The sequence below is a fragment of the Mauremys mutica genome, chromosome 1 (assembly GCF_020497125.1).
Source record: "Mauremys mutica isolate MM-2020 ecotype Southern chromosome 1, ASM2049712v1, whole genome shotgun sequence".
NCBI lineage: Eukaryota > Metazoa > Chordata > Testudines > Geoemydidae > Mauremys > Mauremys mutica.
In genome coordinates, this window is record NC_059072.1 from 242,298,170 (window position 1) to 242,317,924 (window position 19,755).

The window sequence follows — 19,755 nt, forward strand, 5'->3', positions numbered from 1 at the left end:
GTGAGGGAGGAGGTCTGGGGTAGGGGATTGGGGTGCAGGCTCTGGGAGGGAGTTTGGGTGCAGAAGCGGTGAGAGGTTGGGCTTTGGGAGGGAGTTTGGGTGGGGGAGGGGGTTGGGGCAGGCTCTTGCATGGCGTTTGGAGGCTGGGGTGTGTGGGGATGGGGTGCAGGCTCTGGGAGGGAGTTTGGAGGTTGGGGGTGGTGGGGATGGGGCGCAGGCTTTGGGAGGGAGTTTGGGGGTAAGAGGGGGAGGGGTACAGGCTCTGGGAGGGGGTCAGGGATGTGGTGCTTACCTGGGGCTCCAAGGTGAGGCGGGCTGGGGGGCCTTTGCGGGCCCCTGCCCCCAGGCACCGCCCCTGCAGCGTACCATTGGCCACAGGGGTGCTCGGGGCAGGGGTAGTGCATAGAGGCACAGCCCTGCCCTGGGCCACAGGGAAAGGATGGCAGCTACTGGAGCAAGCAGGCAGATGCTGCTCAGCTCTGCTGCGCTGCCGGGGCCCCTGAAGGGGGAGCACCCAGGGGGTGGCAGGTGGGGCCAAGGGAGAGACCCGGCCCCAAAACTGCTGGAGCCCCGTGGGCTACACTGGGGAGGCTCGTGGGCCACAGATGGCCCGCAGGCCGGGAGTTTGAAACTCCTGCTCTAGAGCCACCTTGTGATCTCTGGGCATTTATACACCAACACCCAAGTGAAAATTTTATCGGACATCTCCTTCACAATGACACAGAGCTCCTCAGTTTTTCTGTCGGTGGTCTCTATGAGCCTCCCTACGAGCGTCAAAAGACTCCACAGCCATGTCCGCCTGGCCTGTCAGCACAGTCCTTGACATCACACAATTAATTTTTACATAAGCAATATTTCTGAGTGCATCTAGAGAGCTGTCAATCACGTTGCAACCCACCATTCTTGCACCCCACCCCTTCGGGAGTCATCCAGCCTGGAGTGCGATAACAATGGACAAGTGGGTCCTAGATGTCATTCGACGTAGCTATATGATTAAGTTCCTGACACTATCTCATCCATATCCCCCGTCCTGATCCTGCCTCTGGGACCGCTCTCATGACACTGTCTTCGCCCTGGAGGTGGACTCCCTCCTACAGAGACGGGTGATAGAGCCTGTGCCCACAGCCTTTCAAGGCACAGGGTTTGTCTCCACCTGCTTCCGGGTACACAAGAAAAAGGGAGGATGGAGACCAATCCTAAATCTCCATAGTCTCAATCACTTCATATGCAAACAAAAGTTCTGTATGGTGATGCTTGCATCATACCCTCTCTAGAAAGAGGCATGTGGTTTACAGCTCTCGATATGCAAGACACTTACTTTCACATAGATATTCACCCAACCCACAAATGATTCCTGAGATTACAGTGGGCCCTCAGTGCTTCCAGTACAGAGTTCTATCATTTAGACTCTCCACTGCTCCATGGGTCTTCTACAGAGTGGTGGCCTACCCCTGGTATCAAGAGGTCCTCATCTTTTCTTATCTTGACGACTGGCTGCTGGCAGCATGATCCAGATATGAGGCTCAAGTATATACTTTCCTGCTGCTTTTACTCCTCTCTTCCCTGGGGATGAGTGTAAACCTCGAAAAATTGACGTTGGACCCCTGGAGTGCCTGGAGCTCATTGGGGCATGCATTGACATGATCTCTGCATGTGCCTACCTTCCATGGGACAGGTGCTTTTGTGACCTCCAACCCTTTGGTTCTGGCTGGAACTTACCTTTCCCTTCTTGACCACATGGTGGCGTGCACATATGTCACTGCCTTTGCTCGTCTTCGCTTCTGCAGTCTATAGCTTTGGCTACAGAGAGCCCATTCTCTGATGTTCAACATAATTAACACCCTACTGACTTCTCCCCTCCCCCATCCCCTCCAGGTTCTTTCCTCCCTTTGGTGGTGGATGGACCCAGATCTGGTTTGCACCGGAATACCTTTCCTCCCATCCTCCCCAAGCATGACAGTCATTATGGATGTGTTGCTCGACAGATGGGGCACACACATGGATGAACATGACATGGACACTATAATCTCTTTTCAGTACATCTAGTATCAGTGCTTGTTTTCACTGAACAGTTAACTCAAGTTACTCTACTTGAGGTAGCCTAGGCTAGCGCAAGTGAGAGTGGCTGTATTGTGAAACAACACAAGCTACATAGCTATGCTAACTGTAACCTGTAGCAGCATCCCCACTGCAGCACATATCTTCAACCTGTAACTTGTGATGGGTTGCTTAATACGAGTTTAAAGCACCACTTAACTCGAGCTAGAGATTTTTATGTGTAGATGTGTCAGGTTAGAGTCTACACTTGTTACACCTTGAGATACCACTGCAGTGTTAGCAAGCCCTCAGTAAGCACTTTACTTAGTTTCATAATTCTAGGTCAGTGGCTCTCAACCTTTCTAGACAGTACCCATTTCAGGAGTCCAATTTGTCTTGCGTATTCCCAAGCTTCACCTCACTTAAAAACTACTTGCTTAAAAAATAGATATAAAAATACAAAAATGTCACAGCACACTAGTCCTGAAAAAATGTTTACTTTCTCATTTTTACCATATAATTGTAAAATAAATCAATTGGGATATAAATATTGTACTTGCGTTTCAGCTTATAGTATATAGAGCAGTATAAACAAGTCATTTTCTATATGAAATTTTAGTTTGTACTGACTTTGCTAGTGCTTTTTATGTAGCTTCTTGTAAAACTAGGCAAATGTCTAGATGAGTTGATGTACCTCCTGGAAGACCTCTGCATACTCCCAGGAGTACGCGTACCTCTAGTTGAGAACCACAGCTTTAGGTTATATAGTTGCTGTTTGATAATAGTGACTGAAAGATCAATAGTCCTCTCTGGGAACATATCTTCACATCTGACAATGTGACCAGTAGTGGGAATTATTGGATGTTTGGAACAGATGTGATAACTTATTTTAAATACTCTAAGACAGGGGTTCTCAAACTGGGGGTTGGGACCCCTCAGGGGGTCGCAAGGTTATTACATGGAGGGGCGGGTCGTGAACTGTCAGCCTCCACCCCAACATTTATAATGCCTCCAACATTTATAATGGTGTTAAATATAGTAAAAAGTGTTTTTTTAATTTATGGGGGGGTCGCATTCAGAGGCTTGCTATGTGAAAGGGGTCACCAGTACAAAAGTTTGAGAGCCACTGCTCTAAGGCAAGTTGGATGAGTTGAAACACTGACACTTTGTCCATTATTTTGATACTTTAAGAGTTGGATGTGATTTGAGTCTGTTCTTACACTCTGACATCCTGGTATGAGTCTTATTTTATTTGATAACTTCCTATACCTTGTATTAGGTTTAGAATCCAATACTTCCATTTTCTGATGTTTTGGATGGCATTGAATTGGCTCAGTGCAATCATAACTTTTATGAGAAATGTGTTCACAAAGCTTCCACTAAGAACTTGGCATGAATAATCTATTTCACAATATTACTTAATCCTCAAATGTCTGTCTGATTACAGCAGCTCAATATATTCCTGGCATTAGCTTTTTCAATTATGTTGATTGAAAAAACTAACGCTAGTAGTTGTGGGGCTTAATGTATTGTAGAATACCTTCCTTTTTCTTGATCTATGAAGGCTTCCAGCAAAAACTAGTGTGTAAAAGAGTCAGTTGATATTTAGAAGATGTTTTTTCTAAATATTTAAATTATAATTTGAGGATTATCTGTTTTATGCACCTTGCCAAATGGAAAAATACACCAACATCGAAACACCAACATTTTATCATTCCTGTTTCATGTTATTTGAAATGAAAATTTCTTATTACTTTTTTGTGTTTAATTCAACAGTAGGTGAATTTTGGCACAAATTTGGGAATATCTTTTTAGTGGGATACAGTTTGTCATCAGGGAGTCTGACAAACTGTAGCATAGTTTTCAGAAAAATAAAGTAGTAGATTTTTAGTTACATAGTAGCTGGAGAACTGTACCTATTATACACCTCTACCTCGATATAATGCTGTCCTTGGGAGCCAAAAAATCTTACCATGTTATAGGTGAAACTGTTATATTGAACTTGCTTTGATCCACCGGAGTGCGCAGCTCCGCCCCCCCCGGAGCACTGCTTTACTGCGTTATATCCAAATTCGTATTATATCAGGTGGCGTTATATCGAGGTAGCGGTGTACTAAAATAATTTTAGGCTGATCATAGTTTGAGTTAAGATATTTATTGCTTCTAGGTTTTACCACACCACTCAAGTAGCGTTAACACAGTCAATAGTAGTATCGTGCAGTTAATATTTTATGTTGGTTAAAGATGCAATCTGAGCAAGTAAAACAGCTTCCCCCCCGCCACCCATACAACCACATGATGATGATGATTGCTAAGCAAGTTCAAAGGCTCCATTTTGAAATAATGTGTAATTAAACAGTTCTTGACGTGCACGCTTACATAAAAAAATTCATCTACCCTTAGGTTAACCATTATCTGTGTATGCAAGTGTAATGCATTTCCCAACTACTTGTTTCCAAAGCCTTATGAAAAGCAAAATACCTTGTGTTTTGGGTCACTGATTTTTAATTTGAGTTTGTTCTGTTTGAAACTGTCCTACATTTTCAAAGTTGTTTGTTTAAATCCTCTTATGAGTCTAGAAAACTTAAGTTTTTAATGGCAGAGTATGTCAAAGATGGCATAATACAAACCATCTGCAACAATCATTTGTTTTATTGGTGTGTTTAAATCAAGTGGACACCTTTTAGAATCAGCTTTTTTATTTTTACTGTAAAATAGAATAAATACATGATTATCTTAACATGCAAATCTAAATCTTTCCAATATAATTTTTTATTTATTTCTAGTGCCAAAAAAATCTGAATCTGCTGATGTGGAAGAATCCAAAATTGGAAATGAGGAGAGTGACTTAGAAGAGTCATGTGTTGTACCCCATAGTCCTGTGTCTGTAGATAAAAGGCCCATACCAGTCAAGTCACCTAAGGTAGAGTATCCAGCTATTGAATTTCTCTTCTAATAAAAGAGAACTATAGGAAAAAAAACCCTAAAACAGTGAATAGCACGATATCACAGTCCAGTAATTCTGGGAGACACATATGGAATAATTTAATTGTCAGCTTAATATCAAGTACAGAACGGCTACTTCATGTTTTAATTACATTTGTAGTATAGTTTTAAAACAAGCTTGTATGCCATGAACTCTGAATCGCCAAAGATAAGCTTCCTCCATCTTGTTATTTAAAAGAACGTTTAACCCCTTGACTTCACTTCAAAATAAATCAAGCTAGTTGCCTTGTCCCTTTGAGTTCCAAGGCATTTGAAATGATGCTTAATATATCTGAGCATGGTATTTATTACACCAATATATGAATCTTTTCCTTAGTTTGAAGTCTGATTTTAAAATATTTTTTTAATTTGGATATTGGAGCATATACAATACTCTCAGCTTGTTTTCTTATTGAATTCATTTGCTTAATTTAATACTTTTTCCCAATTAACAGGATAAATGGCAACCACTTCTGAGTACAGTTACAGGTGTTCACAAATATAAATGGCTGAAGCAAAATGTGCAAGGCTTGTATCCCCAGTCTGCTCTCCTCAACACCATTGTTGAATTTGCACTGAAAGAAGAGCCAGTGGATGTAGAAAAGATGAGAAAATGTTTATTGAAACAGGTAAAATGAGTAAAAATAGGTTTTCATGCTTAAGTAATTACACAAAAGTTTATTGATTTGTTGATTGATTTTATTGATTGCAGTTAGAAAGAGCAGAAGTTCGTTTGGAGGGGATAGATACAATTCTGAAACTGGCAACTAAAAGCTTCTTACTCCCATCTGTGCAATATGCTATGTTCTGTGGATGGCAGAGGCTTATTCCAGAGGGGATCAATATAGGGTAAACAGGCTTTTTCACTTTTAATATGTTTCTGACTGGGAACGGGGGAGAGAGACTGTAAAATAATCTTTTTTTTCTCCCGTCTCCCCCCTTAAATAAAGGGAACCGCTCACAGACTGTTTGAAGGATGTTGATCTGATCCCACCATTTAATAGAATGCTACTGGAAGTAACTTTTGGAAAGTTGTATGCGTGGGCTATTCAAAATGTCCGGAACATCTTGTTGGATGCTAATGTCAGATTTAAAGAACTAGGTGAGCTTTAATCTTAGCCTTAGTCTTCTGTTGTTGAATCAAAAAACTCTGGTTTGAATATAATTGATTTCATGTACTAGCTGACATGTGTACTAGCACGTTTTAATGTCTTGCTCTTTCTTCATACTGTTGAGTATTTTTATAGAAATGTGTTCTTTTTCTTTTTCTTTCCCTCTCCCCCAAATTAAGCTGAGTTTCCAATATTTAAGAGAATGTTCTTGGTTTCCTGATAGGTTACAGCACTTAAATAACCAGTCGCTACTCTATATGTCTTGGAACTTCCATTTTGGGGGTTCCTTAAGTATAATTATTTTAAACTGTTTAAATTTATAATCTATTTAACTGTAGCTCGTATGCATTAATTTGCTCTGCATTATTAAAAATTTACTTAAAGGTATACTAATTCTGAACTAGGTATCCAACCTGTTCCTCTGCAAACCATTACTAATGAGAATGCTGCCGGACCAAGTCTTGGGACCATTCCACAAGCACGCTTTCTGTTGGTCATGCTCAACATGCTGACCTTACAGCATGGTGCCAACACCTTGAACCTCCTTCTCAACTCTGGCATGCTAGCATTGACACAAACCACACTGCGGCTAATAGGTATGAAATCTTCCAGCTTTTTGTTTGTAAGAATGTATGTTTTGAACAATGAATTATTTCACAAGTTTTAACTTCCACTGCATTGTAAGTAGAAGGACAGCTTCACTGGTTAAGAACTGGTGATCTGAGCCACTTGGCTATACTACTGCCCAGTCTGTAAAAACATGTGCCAGTGAAGTAGAGGGGGAGGTGAAAAGCTTAGGTTGACATATGCGCCTTATCTCATCTGTGACTTGATGAGTATTATGAATAATCTATCGTTGACAGTTCTCGTTACAGTCTCTGTGAGCTATATGAACACGTTAAGTGTTTTAACAACTCCCACTATATTGTTTCATTCAGTTTGTTGCTGTGGGAGCTTTCCCTCTATATACAGAGATTGGAGGTAGTTTTAGCATTTTGGCTGGAAGCTTCATTCACTTGATTCTTCATAAGAACTTGTGCAGAATTAGGTATATGATAGTTGAAGAGATTCTGCTTTGGTTTCTCTCTCTCTCTCTCTCTCCCCCATTCCCCTCCCTCCACGATAGCAAACAGTTATTCTGACAAGTTTATTTAACCCTTTCGGGTCCTTTTAAAACTACATGGACAGCAAAGGAAAAAACTGTTTCTGGAGCATTCCTTTCCATGCAGCCATTGCCCCCACTACTGTTGCAAAGCAAAACAGAAAGTGTTCTTTTAAATATGAGGTGTTTTATTTGAAGTACTGCTTCAGCAGTCTCCAGTGGTGGAATTATGCCATTTCTATTCATAGTCTGCAGGGATTCATTTTGTTACACCGAGTGCTGGGAAGGAAGGCCTCTCCAAAGCAGGCCTCTTCAATAAAAAGTAAAAATCATACTGTTCATCTTTCGTTCTTAGCAGATGGTTAACACAGGCAAATATTGGCAGCAAAAGCTTGCCTCCTTTTAAGATCACCCACTGGAGAAAAACTTCATATTTCTTGTAAGGCTAAACATCTGCCATTCTGAAAGACATTCCCAATTAATTGGGGAAAGAAGTGACTGTCTCTCCTGAAAGGAGCTTACAGAGCTGTATCTCGAGGTACTTTCTCTTCTGCTCCCAGCATCCCAGTTACCTGTGGATGAACAGAATGAGGGCTTATCTTGGTGAATATATTGCTCCTCGGAGAAGTTTTCTTTCTTCGGTGTATGAAGACCTATAAATGGTTGTATTTCTCCCTGTAGTGCTCCCACTATGTAAGAACGACTCAAGCTGAGGAATTAAATATTAGACATCATGGAAAATGTCCTCCTTTCCTAAGTGCAGAAAAATTAACACTACTTGTATGGATTCAAAGCAGGAAGAAAAGGAACAATTATTTCATAATTCTTCCTTTATGGACATTCTAGCACTTTCCTCTGAAGTGTTTGATGCTGGCTACTGTGACCTGAATCAAGCTACCAGAGTAGATGTAAACATGGAAATTGCCATACTAGATTAGACCAGTGTTGTAACATATAGGCAGACTACTGAAGGTGTAGAATCAGATTTGAATGGGGAAAAGTCCTGGCAAGAGTAAAAGTCAACTGGTAAACAAAAGAACTTATATTGAATCAAGGCTCTAAAGCCTATATAGATGTGGCTTCACTAGCTAATGATGGAGTTTCTATTGAGTTCTGTTTTGGGGTCTGTTCCCCAAATGATTCAGTAGACTGGGAATTTGAATGCCTGGTGAGATGAGAGTGTGAAGTTTCTCTGGTTTGCCTATTAGTCTCACTGGGCAGCCATGTCATGGTGGTGTGAGACTTGGGGAATACTGACCCACATATCCATGGGGATATTATTTGATTTTTTCATTGTTTCAACACAAAGTCTCAGGAGCTAAATCTTCCATAGCTTGATGTCTTAAATTCTGTACTACATAAGCTTATTAACTTGCTGGTAAATAGTACCTGAAGGCATAGAGTCAAGTATCAGGGTAGTCTGTATCCACAACAACAACAACGAGTCCAGTGGCACCTTAAAGACTAACAGATTTATTTGGGCATAAACTTTCGTGGGTAAAAAACTCACTTCTTTCCACGAAAGCTTATGTCCAAATAAATCGATTAGTATTTAAGGTGTCACCGGACTTCTTGTTGTTTTTTGGAAGGCATAGAGGCTCACTCAGTTAAATAACTCACTCTCTTCATATAAAGAATTCTGTAAGGCAGCAATTTGGCCCTCAGCTTTCACCTTTCTCAAGCACTGCAAGCTGGAGCTGCATGTGCCTGAGGATGCATCCTTTGAGGAAGGCATGTCCCAGTCAGTAGTATTAAAAAAAACCTTTGTACTCTTCCTTGAGAAATGAAGATCACTCTTCTAGCCTCCTTTGTTTTACTTGCCCACTCCCCACTCTCCTTCTGTGTTTATTTTTCACTGTTTGCTACGTCTCTGAGATGATGGACAGAATAAGGTAACAAGACAAAGAATGGAAAACTTGTTACCCATTGACTTTTTCCCCCCTTAAGCTGGACCTGTCCATACTTTCTAGGATAAGAATCTGTCTCCTATTTAGGAGAGTGTGTGTAGTTTAATTGTTATTTCATATTAGGGTTTTGTACTGCAGCCCATCACTGTAGTATCCAAACGGTTTCCCTACAAAATAGATTAGCAGTAGTAGAGTTCTCAGTGGGATTCATGGACTCTTGCTTTTCTTCCTTTTTTAACGTTTGTGTCATCACTTATTGTTTTGTTATGACAGTCCTGGTTGAGGAGTTAAGTAGGCAGAGCTTGAGCGCAGAGCACTTGAATTTCTGGTCTCAGTACAGTGATGGATTGTGGAGAGAGAATTTAAATATATGAAATTTCTTTGACTTTTGTCTACAAATGGTAAATTTAAGATATTGAAGGCTCACTTCCACCAAATGACAACCAGGTTTATGTCCTGTTGCATTAATTTCTTCTCAGATAAAGACTGAAATTAGAGTCTGGGAATGTGAACCCTTAAATGTATAGGTTCTTTTTTCACTTGAATGATCCCAATTCCCTTTCTCCTTCACTACTGCTACATTTGCTTTATATAAAGGCTAAATACTACCTGCTCTTTTCTCCTCCTCCCCACTTCCCATGAAGTTTCCCCTTAGCTGTGCTTCCAGCTCTGTTCACTAGGAATGAGACTAGTTTTCTTCGAATTTTTTCACGATTGTACTACCAGCTGAACCTCGAGACTAGCATGTACAGATTTCTGCTTTCATGTAGCTATATTACTCAGCAACATATTTGCTTGATCATATCCTTACCAAAAGGTCTGCAACTATTTTCTAGTCCTTTCATTGGACAAAAAATAGTGGGAAAGACCTGTGTAACACTTTCTGCCCACTAGGCCTGCTTGGATGCTGGACTAAATCACCCTAATATCTCTTCCATTAGTCTGTATTATTTTAAACAAAGATAATGTATGTTGTTATAACCCCTTTATTTTCAAAAACCTAATTTCATAGTCTCTAAAGCTGGAATGACTGCATCACTTGTTAACTCTTGTCTTCTGAATACTAACTTCTCATTTTAAGTATTAATATGACACATATTGTATGTTGTAAAAGGTTTTTAATTGGTGCAACAAAGGTCATGTCTTAAGTTTCAAGCTATCTTTGTTTCTTATGGATGTTTCCTTTAGGGCCTAGTTCTGACAACGTTGAAGAAGATATGATTGCCGCTTCTCGAGGAGTTTCTGCCACGGTTTTGGAAGAGTCAAGGAAAGAAACCACACCAGTTCAGCTTCCTGTGTCTGGGCCAGAGCTGGCAGCCATGATGAAAATTGGTACCAGGGTGATGAGAGGGGTGGACTGGAAATGGGGTGATCAGGTACAAAATTCTGTTCCACTTTCGTTTTGTAATATGTCTGGTCAAGCTACAGACAGTATTAATGGACACGTAATGTGAATTATATCATTTGCAGGTTTTTAGGTAACAAGACAAATATTTAACATGACACTAGGTCTCATGTCTATTTGTAGAGTAAATTCTTTTTCACTGAAACTTTTTTCTCTATAAATCACCATTTAAAAGGAAGCAGGATCAATGGTGCTTGGGTGCAGCATCATGGAAGCTCATCTGGTTTGAGGAACTTGTACAATGTGACTTTTAAAAAAAGTAGATACATTACTTATCGCTGATTGCCGTCTGAATTAAAAATCATTCTAATCTGAAAATGTTTAAAATGAAACTTCTATTATATGAAAGTGAAAAAAATCTTAAGAGTTTTGAGAAAATACTATGGGTTATTTTGTTTTACTGAGCACGTGCACACAAATTTGGAAGAAAACTAGTGAGAAATTGTATAACTGAGTTATTCCATTATTGGCATAGATTTGAATTGTTGGTTGACTGAGCTTCTCTGTTCTCTCAGGATGGGCCCCCTCCAGGTTTGGGTCGTGTGATTGGTGAACTGGGAGAGGATGGCTGGATTAGGGTTCAGTGGGACACTGGCAGTACAAATTCTTACAGGATGGGGAAGGAGGGAAAATATGACCTCAAACTGGCTGAGCCACCACCTGCAGCTCAACCCACAACAGAAGACTCTGATACAGAGGATGATTCTGGTAAGAAAAAGTACTTTGTTAAAATGGAGGCAGACGTCTATCTGTATCTTCAGTGTTAGGACTTCGTAAGATCAGCAAAACTCATTTCACAACAGGAAAAAAAAATTATCCAAAAAGCTTTTTCTTTACTTACCTGGCATAAATTTATATATGGCTGATGTTCCGTTTCAACATAGAAAAGCTATTTTGAAGGGATGGGGAGGTCAGTTAGTATTGCATCTGCTGAGCATGCATTTGGGAAGGAGGGGTATACTGTCCAACTGCTGTGATTTCAGTGCTGTATCATGGCAGGCACATCTGAATATGATGATGCTAATTCTAATGTAGGAATGTAATAAAGATTCCTAGGATGTGTCTTGGTTGTCACATATCTTGTATTTCTCTCTTTTTGACGTGTTGGTTATTATGGGGAAAATGATGCGCTGGGAAGAGCTTGGAAACATCCACAAGTACTACATGATGACCTGCAATTTATACCATGGTGTTTGAAATATAGGATGCTTTCCATGATAAGAGTTGTAAAAATCATACTTCTTCAAGTAGTGTCTCGATGGGTGCTCCACTTCAGGTGTGTATGCGTGTCTCAAGCACTTGAACAAAGATTTTATGCTAGCAGTGCTTGTTTGGCCTACTCATGTGCCCTATGCCTCCATGTGCCAGACACCGAGGCCATATAGGAATGCATGGGCGAACCAACGTCAGTTCCTTCTCTACTGCGTTGGCCTGAGACAGAGCTCTAGTGTGCCTGTCTTGAGCGTGCCTCTGCTATTTTGTATTCTTCTTATAGTTGTTTAAGATTTACTTTAATATAGTTTGTTGTTAGTAGTAGTTATAGATAGTTAGTAACTTTTAGTAGTGAGAGGATAGGTTTTTTTGTTTTTTTTCCCCCCTCTTCTCTTTCTCCTTAGGGAGCCTTGTCTTCCTGGCAGGGTGTACCTGGCTTGCCAGGCTACAGAAGCTGCCTTTCCTGCCAAGAGGCTTTACCTGTGATTGGCAGCCACTTTAAGTGTGTTGGTTGCTTGAGGGAGTATCATGTCTCCCAGAAGTGCAATTTCTGCCTAGCCCTCAAGTCTAGGGCAAGGAAAAACAGGGAGATTAAGTTCAGACTGTTAAGGATGGAGTGGTCACTTAAACAAGTATCTGAGTCAGGTTAGGAGCTTCCCACCCCCCCCCCCCCCCCGGGTACATCTGTCTCAGCCCCTTTGACCTTGGCACAGACTCCCCATAAGAAGGGGAGGTCGTTGGAAGCTTCTGAGAAGGCTCCCAAAAAGAGGAGTATGGACTCATCTGAAGGAGCCTACTATGAAAAAGCTTGGGTCTCCTGTGAGGTCTATGGTCTCTGAAGCTTCAACCTCTTGGCTTGTTACTGTGGGGTGAAAGGACTCCCCTTCTGGTACCAGCAGAACTGGAAAGCCCCAGAACTCAAGACAGAGACATGACACCGACAGAGCTTCATTATGTTCTAGCAGGGACAAGGAGGGGAAACATAAGCACCTGGGTCTGGTACTGTTGGGCTCAGTCCCATAGTTGGTACCTACCCAGTTGGCACCCTCGGTACTGACAAAGCAGTGGCAGCAGGCTCCATCAATGCCCACATCAGTATGCCAGCAGCGATATTATCCGCTTCAGCCACCACATCGGTACCGATTACTTACTTGGCACCGCAAGAATTTAACTATGCAAGTAACAGATGAGCTGATCTCAAGCCTGCTTCCTTTCCTCAGTACTGCAGGACTCTCTGCCCTTTTTCTTTGGGGCCCTCAGCATTGGATGATGTTGAGGAGGATGGAGGGGACATCTATTTTGGTCAAGGATTCCCCTACGTATCCTATCAGGAACCCATTGTTTGACCGTCACAGGGAAGATCGTGACCATTATCAAAGGTGGTGGAACCAATTCTGCATGCCACTCCCACTCCTGTATGGAGTCCCCCCAGTGGGATATATTGGGATCCCTGCAATATTTACTGATAGCAGGTCTCCAGACCACTAGTATTGTCTCAGAGAGAGACTAGGCTTATTCAATCCTATCCTCTCCTCCCCTGCACAGAAGGAGACATTTGAGGAACGGGAGTCCAGGGTGGCTAAAGAGGCAACCCCTCAAACACCTATTTCATTCTTGTCTTCAACTAAAGCAGTTACACCTACACCACCTTCCATGGCTGATGATTTTCGGCAATTTCAAGACCGAATAAGCTGGGTAACTGACTCTCTTCAAATTCCACTCGAAGAGGTCAGGGATTCACAACACAAATTGCTGGATCTTCTACTGTCAGCAGTGCCCTCCAGGGTGGCGTTACCCATCAACAAGGTGCTCCTGGATCCAGCTAAGACTGCATGGCAAACACCTGCTACTATTCCACCAAAGTGTAAAAGGGCAGATAAAAAGTTTTCTGTTCCCCCTGAGAACTTAATATCTTCTTCTCCCACCCTGGCAGTGGATGCAGTAAAAGAGCAGGGTAGGCAACACTTCTCAAGTTCTGCTCCACGTGAAAAGGACCATAAGAGACTGGATCTATTTGGCCAGAAGTTCTATTAATCAGCAACTCTGCAGTTCAGAATTCAGAGCTGTCAGACTGTCATGGTCAAATTCAGTTTCACAAACTATAATAGACTGATGGCCTTTATTGAACACCTGCCACAGGACCATAAGGAACAATTCTAGTTCAACATTTCAGAGGGCCAGTTATTGGCCAGGACCACTCTTCAAGCATCCATGGCTGCTGTTATGTTCAGGGTGTCATGCCTCTAGCTCCTGGTGTTTTCAGGGAGAAATACAGAACACTGCTGAGGACTTCCCCTTCAGTGGTTGTAGGCTTTTCTTGGAGACCAAAGATGGAGGACACTGAAGGATTCTAGAGCCACTTTACATTTCTTGGGCATTTATACACCTACAGATAAGAGCTGTTAAGTAGGTCACAAACTATCCAGAGAGCACCTTCTGCTCAGTTCTCTGGATTCCATAGATCCACTGAGCTCCCAGAGGAAAAGACATACATTTCAGAGAAAGTGGGCCATCCAACCTTTCTTCATGATCACCCAACCATCTTCTATGCAACAGTTTTGATGGGTCGATCGAGGGTTCAAATCCTCCCGCATCTCTGGTTTTATAGCTGTGTTCATTTGCCCACCACCCTCCCTTTGGAGAGAGATGCCTTTCCTATTTCCAACATGCCTAAAGGCGGATTACTATAGACAAGTGAGTTATAACATCCATTTTACATCATTCCCTCCCTTCCACCCTCCCCTTCCCTCTTCAGGGACCCCTCTTATGAGCTTGTGTTGAGAAAGAGGTGATCTTTTTCTTCCAGTTAGGAGCAATAGAGCTGGTCTCCTCTTCACATGGGCAAGGGGTTTTACTCACAATATTTCCTTGTACCAAAGAAAGATGGAGGGTGGAGATTGATTTTAGATCTAAGACTTATAAACAAGTTTATAAAGCCTCACAATTTCAGGATGGTGACTTCTTTCACTGGAGAAGGGGGATTGATTTTTCAGTCTTTGACCTACAAAATGCCTATTTTCATATCACAATATACCATTTGTACAGGAAATATCTGTGATTCTCTATAGATCAGGATCAGTTTCAATACCAAGTGCTTCCCCTTGGTCTCTCCTTGGCCCCAAGGATGTTCTCCAAGGTCCTGGCAGTAGGGGCTGCTTACCGCCAATAAGTGGTGATCCTTGTCTTCCATTACCTTGACGACTGGCCACTCAAGGGCCATTTTTATGAAGCAGTGTTTTCTTCCACCCAGATGGCCCTTGCTCTTCTATGAGTTGAGTCTACAGCTAAATGTAAGGACATCCACATTAACCCCCATAAATAAGATACAGTTTATAGGGGCTTCCCTGGCTGTCAACGAGTTCAAAGCTTGCTTTCCCTTAGATAGGTTCATAACCGTATCAGGTTTGAGTGGAATCCTTGCACCACTATAAGAAATTGTCTTCAGCTCTGGGGACACATGGCAACTTGCACTTTTGTGACTTATGCAAGGCTATGCCTCAGCTGCTTTCAAGATTGGCTCAAAATGTCCTGTTCTTCAGTAAGACACACCTTGGACAAACAGGTGATGGTTCCTATTTAAGTGAGGAACTCCCTGGATTGGTGGAGAGATCAACTCAATGTCTGTGAGTGTTCCTTTCTGTTGCCCAGCTCCATCACTAACTTTAACAATAGGTGCATCATTGTGGGGATGGGAAGCTCATCTCAATGCTTTCGTGGCTCAGGGGAGATGGACAACTCAGAAACAAATCTCCACATCAATCTGTTGGAGTTCAGGAATGCCTGCTTCCATTTTCTATTTATCTCCTCTCACAGGATGTGGGTTACACATTTCACCCCAACCTAGGAGTTCTTCACCTCTGGGCATGGTTCATAGAATCCAGGTTAGAATTCTCCTGCTCTGAGGAAGTGCAACAGGTGTACTAAATAGATGGAAGAAGGCAACCCTTACTATTTACTTGCAACAATGGAAGAGATTCTCCCACTGGTGCTTCCTCCCTGAATCTGTGCCTCGTTCAGTCTCCTGGATATGAAGAAATCAGGGTTATTAATTAGCTCAGTTGAGGTCCATTTAGCCTCAATATCAGCCTTTCATCTGACTATGTAGCGAGGTTTTCCATATTTGCTCATCCTGTATCATCTAGGTTTATTAAGGAGTTGGAACTTTCTATCCCCAGACTAAAGACCCCATCCCAACCTGGGACCCAGTCATCTTATGAAACATCCATTTGAACATGGCAACCAGTTCTCTACTCCATTTATCTATGAAGACTGCTTTTTTAATAGCCATCCACTTGGCCCATAGAGCGTGGGAGATTGGTGCCTTAATGGCAGATTTCCCCCACCCTTCTTCAAAAATAAGGTTTCTTTCTGCCCACATCCTAAATTTTTGCCTAAGGTTTTCTCAGAGTTTCACCTTAACCAATCTATTCGTCTATCAGTGTTTTTCCTGAAGCCACATATCTCTCTGACGGAGTCCTGTTTTCATACCCTGGATGTTAAAAGGGCGCTCGCCTTCTACTTGGATAGGACCAAGTAATTTCAGAGGTCACCTAGGCTGTTCATCTCCTTCGTGAATAGATCCAAGGGGTTGACAATCTCTGCTCAGAAACCATCCAGGTGGATATCTGGTTGTATTGTCACTTGTTATGAGACTGCAGGCATTCATCCTCATCCTCCTCAAGGAGTGACAGCACATTTTAAGTGGTCACAAGCAAAATACATGGCATTGCTTTAGAAAATACTAGTGTCTGATATATTTAGGGCTACTACAGGGGCTTCCGTACATGCATTTTCAAAGCACTACGCTTTAAGCCATGCTGTCAGATCTGATGTGGCCGTTGGTACTGTAGTACTGTCTTCAGTTCTGGACCCAGTTCCAATGCTCCCTCCTTCCTCTGGGGAAACTGCTTGGAAGTCACCTGAAATGAAGCACCCATAGAGACAGTACTTGAAGAAGAAGAAGAGGTTACTCACCTTGTGCAGTAACTTCAGTTCTTTGAGATGTGTCCCCTTGTGGGTGCTCTACTCCCAATCTTCCCCTCTGCTTCAGACTGTTCTCTATGGAGACATTGGAGTGGAGAAGGGATTGAGGGAGGTTTGCCTGCACATCTCTGTATAGCCTCAGTGTCCAGTGTGAGGAGGCATAGGGCATGTGTGCGGGCCAGACCGGTACTACTAGTGAAAAATCTCTAATCAAAGGTTTGAGAGTTGCATGTGCACCTGAATTGAAGCACCCATAGGGACATACATCTCCAAGAACTGTAGTTCTTTTACCTTTTTCAGAAAATTTTGTTTCTTGTGTTAGTATGTTACTAAAGAAATTAATCTTTTGTTTCTTGCTCCAGAAGGAGAACAAGCTGAAAGGAATCTTCACCCCACTTCCACGATGCTGATGAGTACCATGAACCTGTTACAGACGCTCTCTCTCTCTGCTGGAGTCCATGCTGAAGTCATGCAGAATGAAGCGACCAGAACTTTGTGTGGATTGCTTCGCATGTTGGTGGAGAGTGGAACGATAGATAAATCAAGTATGTGTTACATGACAGTCTGACCAAATAAACCCATTAGTTTTCAAGCGGTATATCTTACCTGATTTTGCAGTAATTCCTTTATTTAATTCCTAATCTTCTAAGGTCAAAGTTCAGTAACACATTTAGACCTTCTCAAAACATCAATTTCACTTATTTGTGGAAAAATCACAAATTGTTTGGTGGATAGAATACGCATTTCTCTGTTAGGGCTGGTGTGCCGCATACTATACAAAGTCCAGACAGTCCAACCTGTAAATGGCTTCCATTATAAGGAAACTTAAGTCAAAGAGGACTTTTCAGGTTGGGAAGGACAGCATGACTTTATAATCAGGGGAATCATAAATTTGATGATATACATCATCTTTATATTAACAAGTATCACAGGGGTAGCCGTGTTAGTCTGGATCTGTAAAAGCAGCAGAGAGTCCTGTGGCACCTTATAGACCAACAGAGGTATTGGAGCTGTTGCATCCGACGAAGTGGGTATTCACCCATGAAAGCTCATGCTCCAATACGTCTGTTAGTCTATAAGGTGCCACAGGACTCTTTGCTGCCTTTATATTAACAGTAACTTTAAGCAAATTTTCCAAAATGTACATAATTGTAAGGTAGTTTAGTCACTGTATGGGTGAGAATTTGCTTGCAATAGATATTCTCTCTTTCCTGGAGTATGCCAGAAATTAATTCTTAATGGACTTCAACTAAATTGGAAGTCAGTTAAGTAACTTTACATTTAGGGGCAATTTTGTAGCAGAGCTTTAAGATCTGTCTAACAAAGTGGACTACTTTGAGAAATTGTTGTACAGTTGACAGAAAAGTCAACTGTTCATGTATTTTTATTTCCAGCTTCGTTGCCAAATAAGTTGGTTTATAAAGAGCAGCATAGAAGCTGGTGCACGTTAGGATTCATTCGAAGTATAGCACTCATGCCTCAGATGTGCAGCACGCTTAGCACATCTCAGTGGATAACTTTGCTAATGAAAATTGTGGAGGGGCATGAATCTTTCACTGCTGCATCACTACAGAGACAGGTAATGTGTTTCCAGATCATTTTCATATGCAGTGAATTTGGCAGTTTTTTGTCTTGTTACAGTACAGTTTTAAAAGTAAACAGTTTTGAAGGTGCCTTTTATTTTCTTGAGTTAGAGGAAAGGTACTATCAGAATGTTCTTGCTTTAGAAATCATCCTGCAAGTTAACACTGCACAGCCAGGTTATGTAAAATGTTGTTCAATGCAAGAGAGAGGGTTGGTTGGCTACTGTGGGCCTAATAGTAAAGGTTGCTAAGAAGAGAGATGAACTGGCTATGCACGCAGTCTCTCTAATCACCACAGACCAGTTAAAGAAAAATGAACAAATTCAAACTATTTTAAATAAAATAACCAAATTGCTTAGCTTGTCTGCCTTTTTTTATTGGCATGCTATATCTTTGCATTCATGTTGGTGATAGTGAGTGATCTAAAACAGCCTGGAGGAAGGGGTTACCAGTCAAATATGACACATCAGTGTACAGTTCTATCGCTTGCGTAGCTTTTCCATTGTAAATACATTTCTTCTGTACACAAGATTTGAATGTATAATTCTCCACTAATGGTTCTTTTCTGTTGCTTGCATCTTCTCAAGGGTAGCTCTGTCAATTAACTTAGGGCAGGAATATACAAACATGATTCTGATCTCTTCCTCAATCTGATAAATTTAGGCTGTGACTTTCTTTCGGTATATACCAGAGGCAGTTCAAATGCGCTCATGCAGGATTTAAGTTGTGTTCTCACCCCTATGAGATTCTCTGTATCCAGCCAGCTAAACATAGTGGTATTTCAACTCTCCAACTTTACTCTTACCTTAATTTTGAAGCCAATTTTGGGGCAGTAGAGAGCATTTCTTCCTCCTCTGCCAGGGGTTAGGGACAAAAACGAGTGTTTCCTCAGCATGATAGAACAAATGGAGCTGCAAAAAGCCTCCATTTGTGAGGGGGCCCTCTTGGGAGCTGCAGAAAGAGAGCCCTCATGCATTGGCTCCATGACTGCAGACATCATTCTTCCACGGAAAGGTGATCAGTGTAGATAGCTTGTGGTAGGCCACTGTTTTTATATGCATGACTCAAAACTTATCTAGAGACACCTCTGTGAAGGTGGATCAGTCTTCTCTTAGTGTCCATGGCTGCTGTTTGCACTCTGGTACATTACATCTTACATTATTAGGCTCCTGTGCCTTCACTGGGATAGAGTTAGGGTGTAAACTAATTCACCCAAAAATGTGTATTAGTCTGACTGCTATTGGTTCTCATATTTGGAATCTAAACCACATCTCTTTCCCCATCCTCTCATTTCAAGTATCCTGTTCTGTTACTTCTTTGTTTTCAAGTCTTATGATGGTGATCTTACTTTTTGCCAATCTGTGTGGAGCTCTGTGTGCTTTGATGCTCGGCTGTGTTAAATTAGGATTGCCAGTTTTGATTGGACATA

The 19,755-nt window shown here is 41.7% G+C and overlaps 1 protein-coding gene across 1 annotated transcript in view; it reads left to right on the forward strand.

Moving 5' to 3' along the window:
• HERC2 (HECT and RLD domain containing E3 ubiquitin protein ligase 2) overlaps positions 1-19,755 on the forward strand; it is a 193,783-nt gene that overhangs the window by 82,138 nt on the left and 91,890 nt on the right. Inside the window, exons 31-39 of the mRNA XM_045004994.1 lie at positions 4,824-4,960; positions 5,478-5,651; positions 5,735-5,871; positions 5,973-6,124; positions 6,539-6,730; positions 10,332-10,519; positions 11,064-11,256; positions 17,106-17,288; positions 18,138-18,322. Of these exons, the coding sequence (XP_044860929.1) occupies positions 4,824-4,960; positions 5,478-5,651; positions 5,735-5,871; positions 5,973-6,124; positions 6,539-6,730; positions 10,332-10,519; positions 11,064-11,256; positions 17,106-17,288; positions 18,138-18,322 (1,541 nt within the window). The remainder of the gene's footprint in view (positions 1-4,823; positions 4,961-5,477; positions 5,652-5,734; positions 5,872-5,972; positions 6,125-6,538; positions 6,731-10,331; positions 10,520-11,063; positions 11,257-17,105; positions 17,289-18,137; positions 18,323-19,755) is intronic.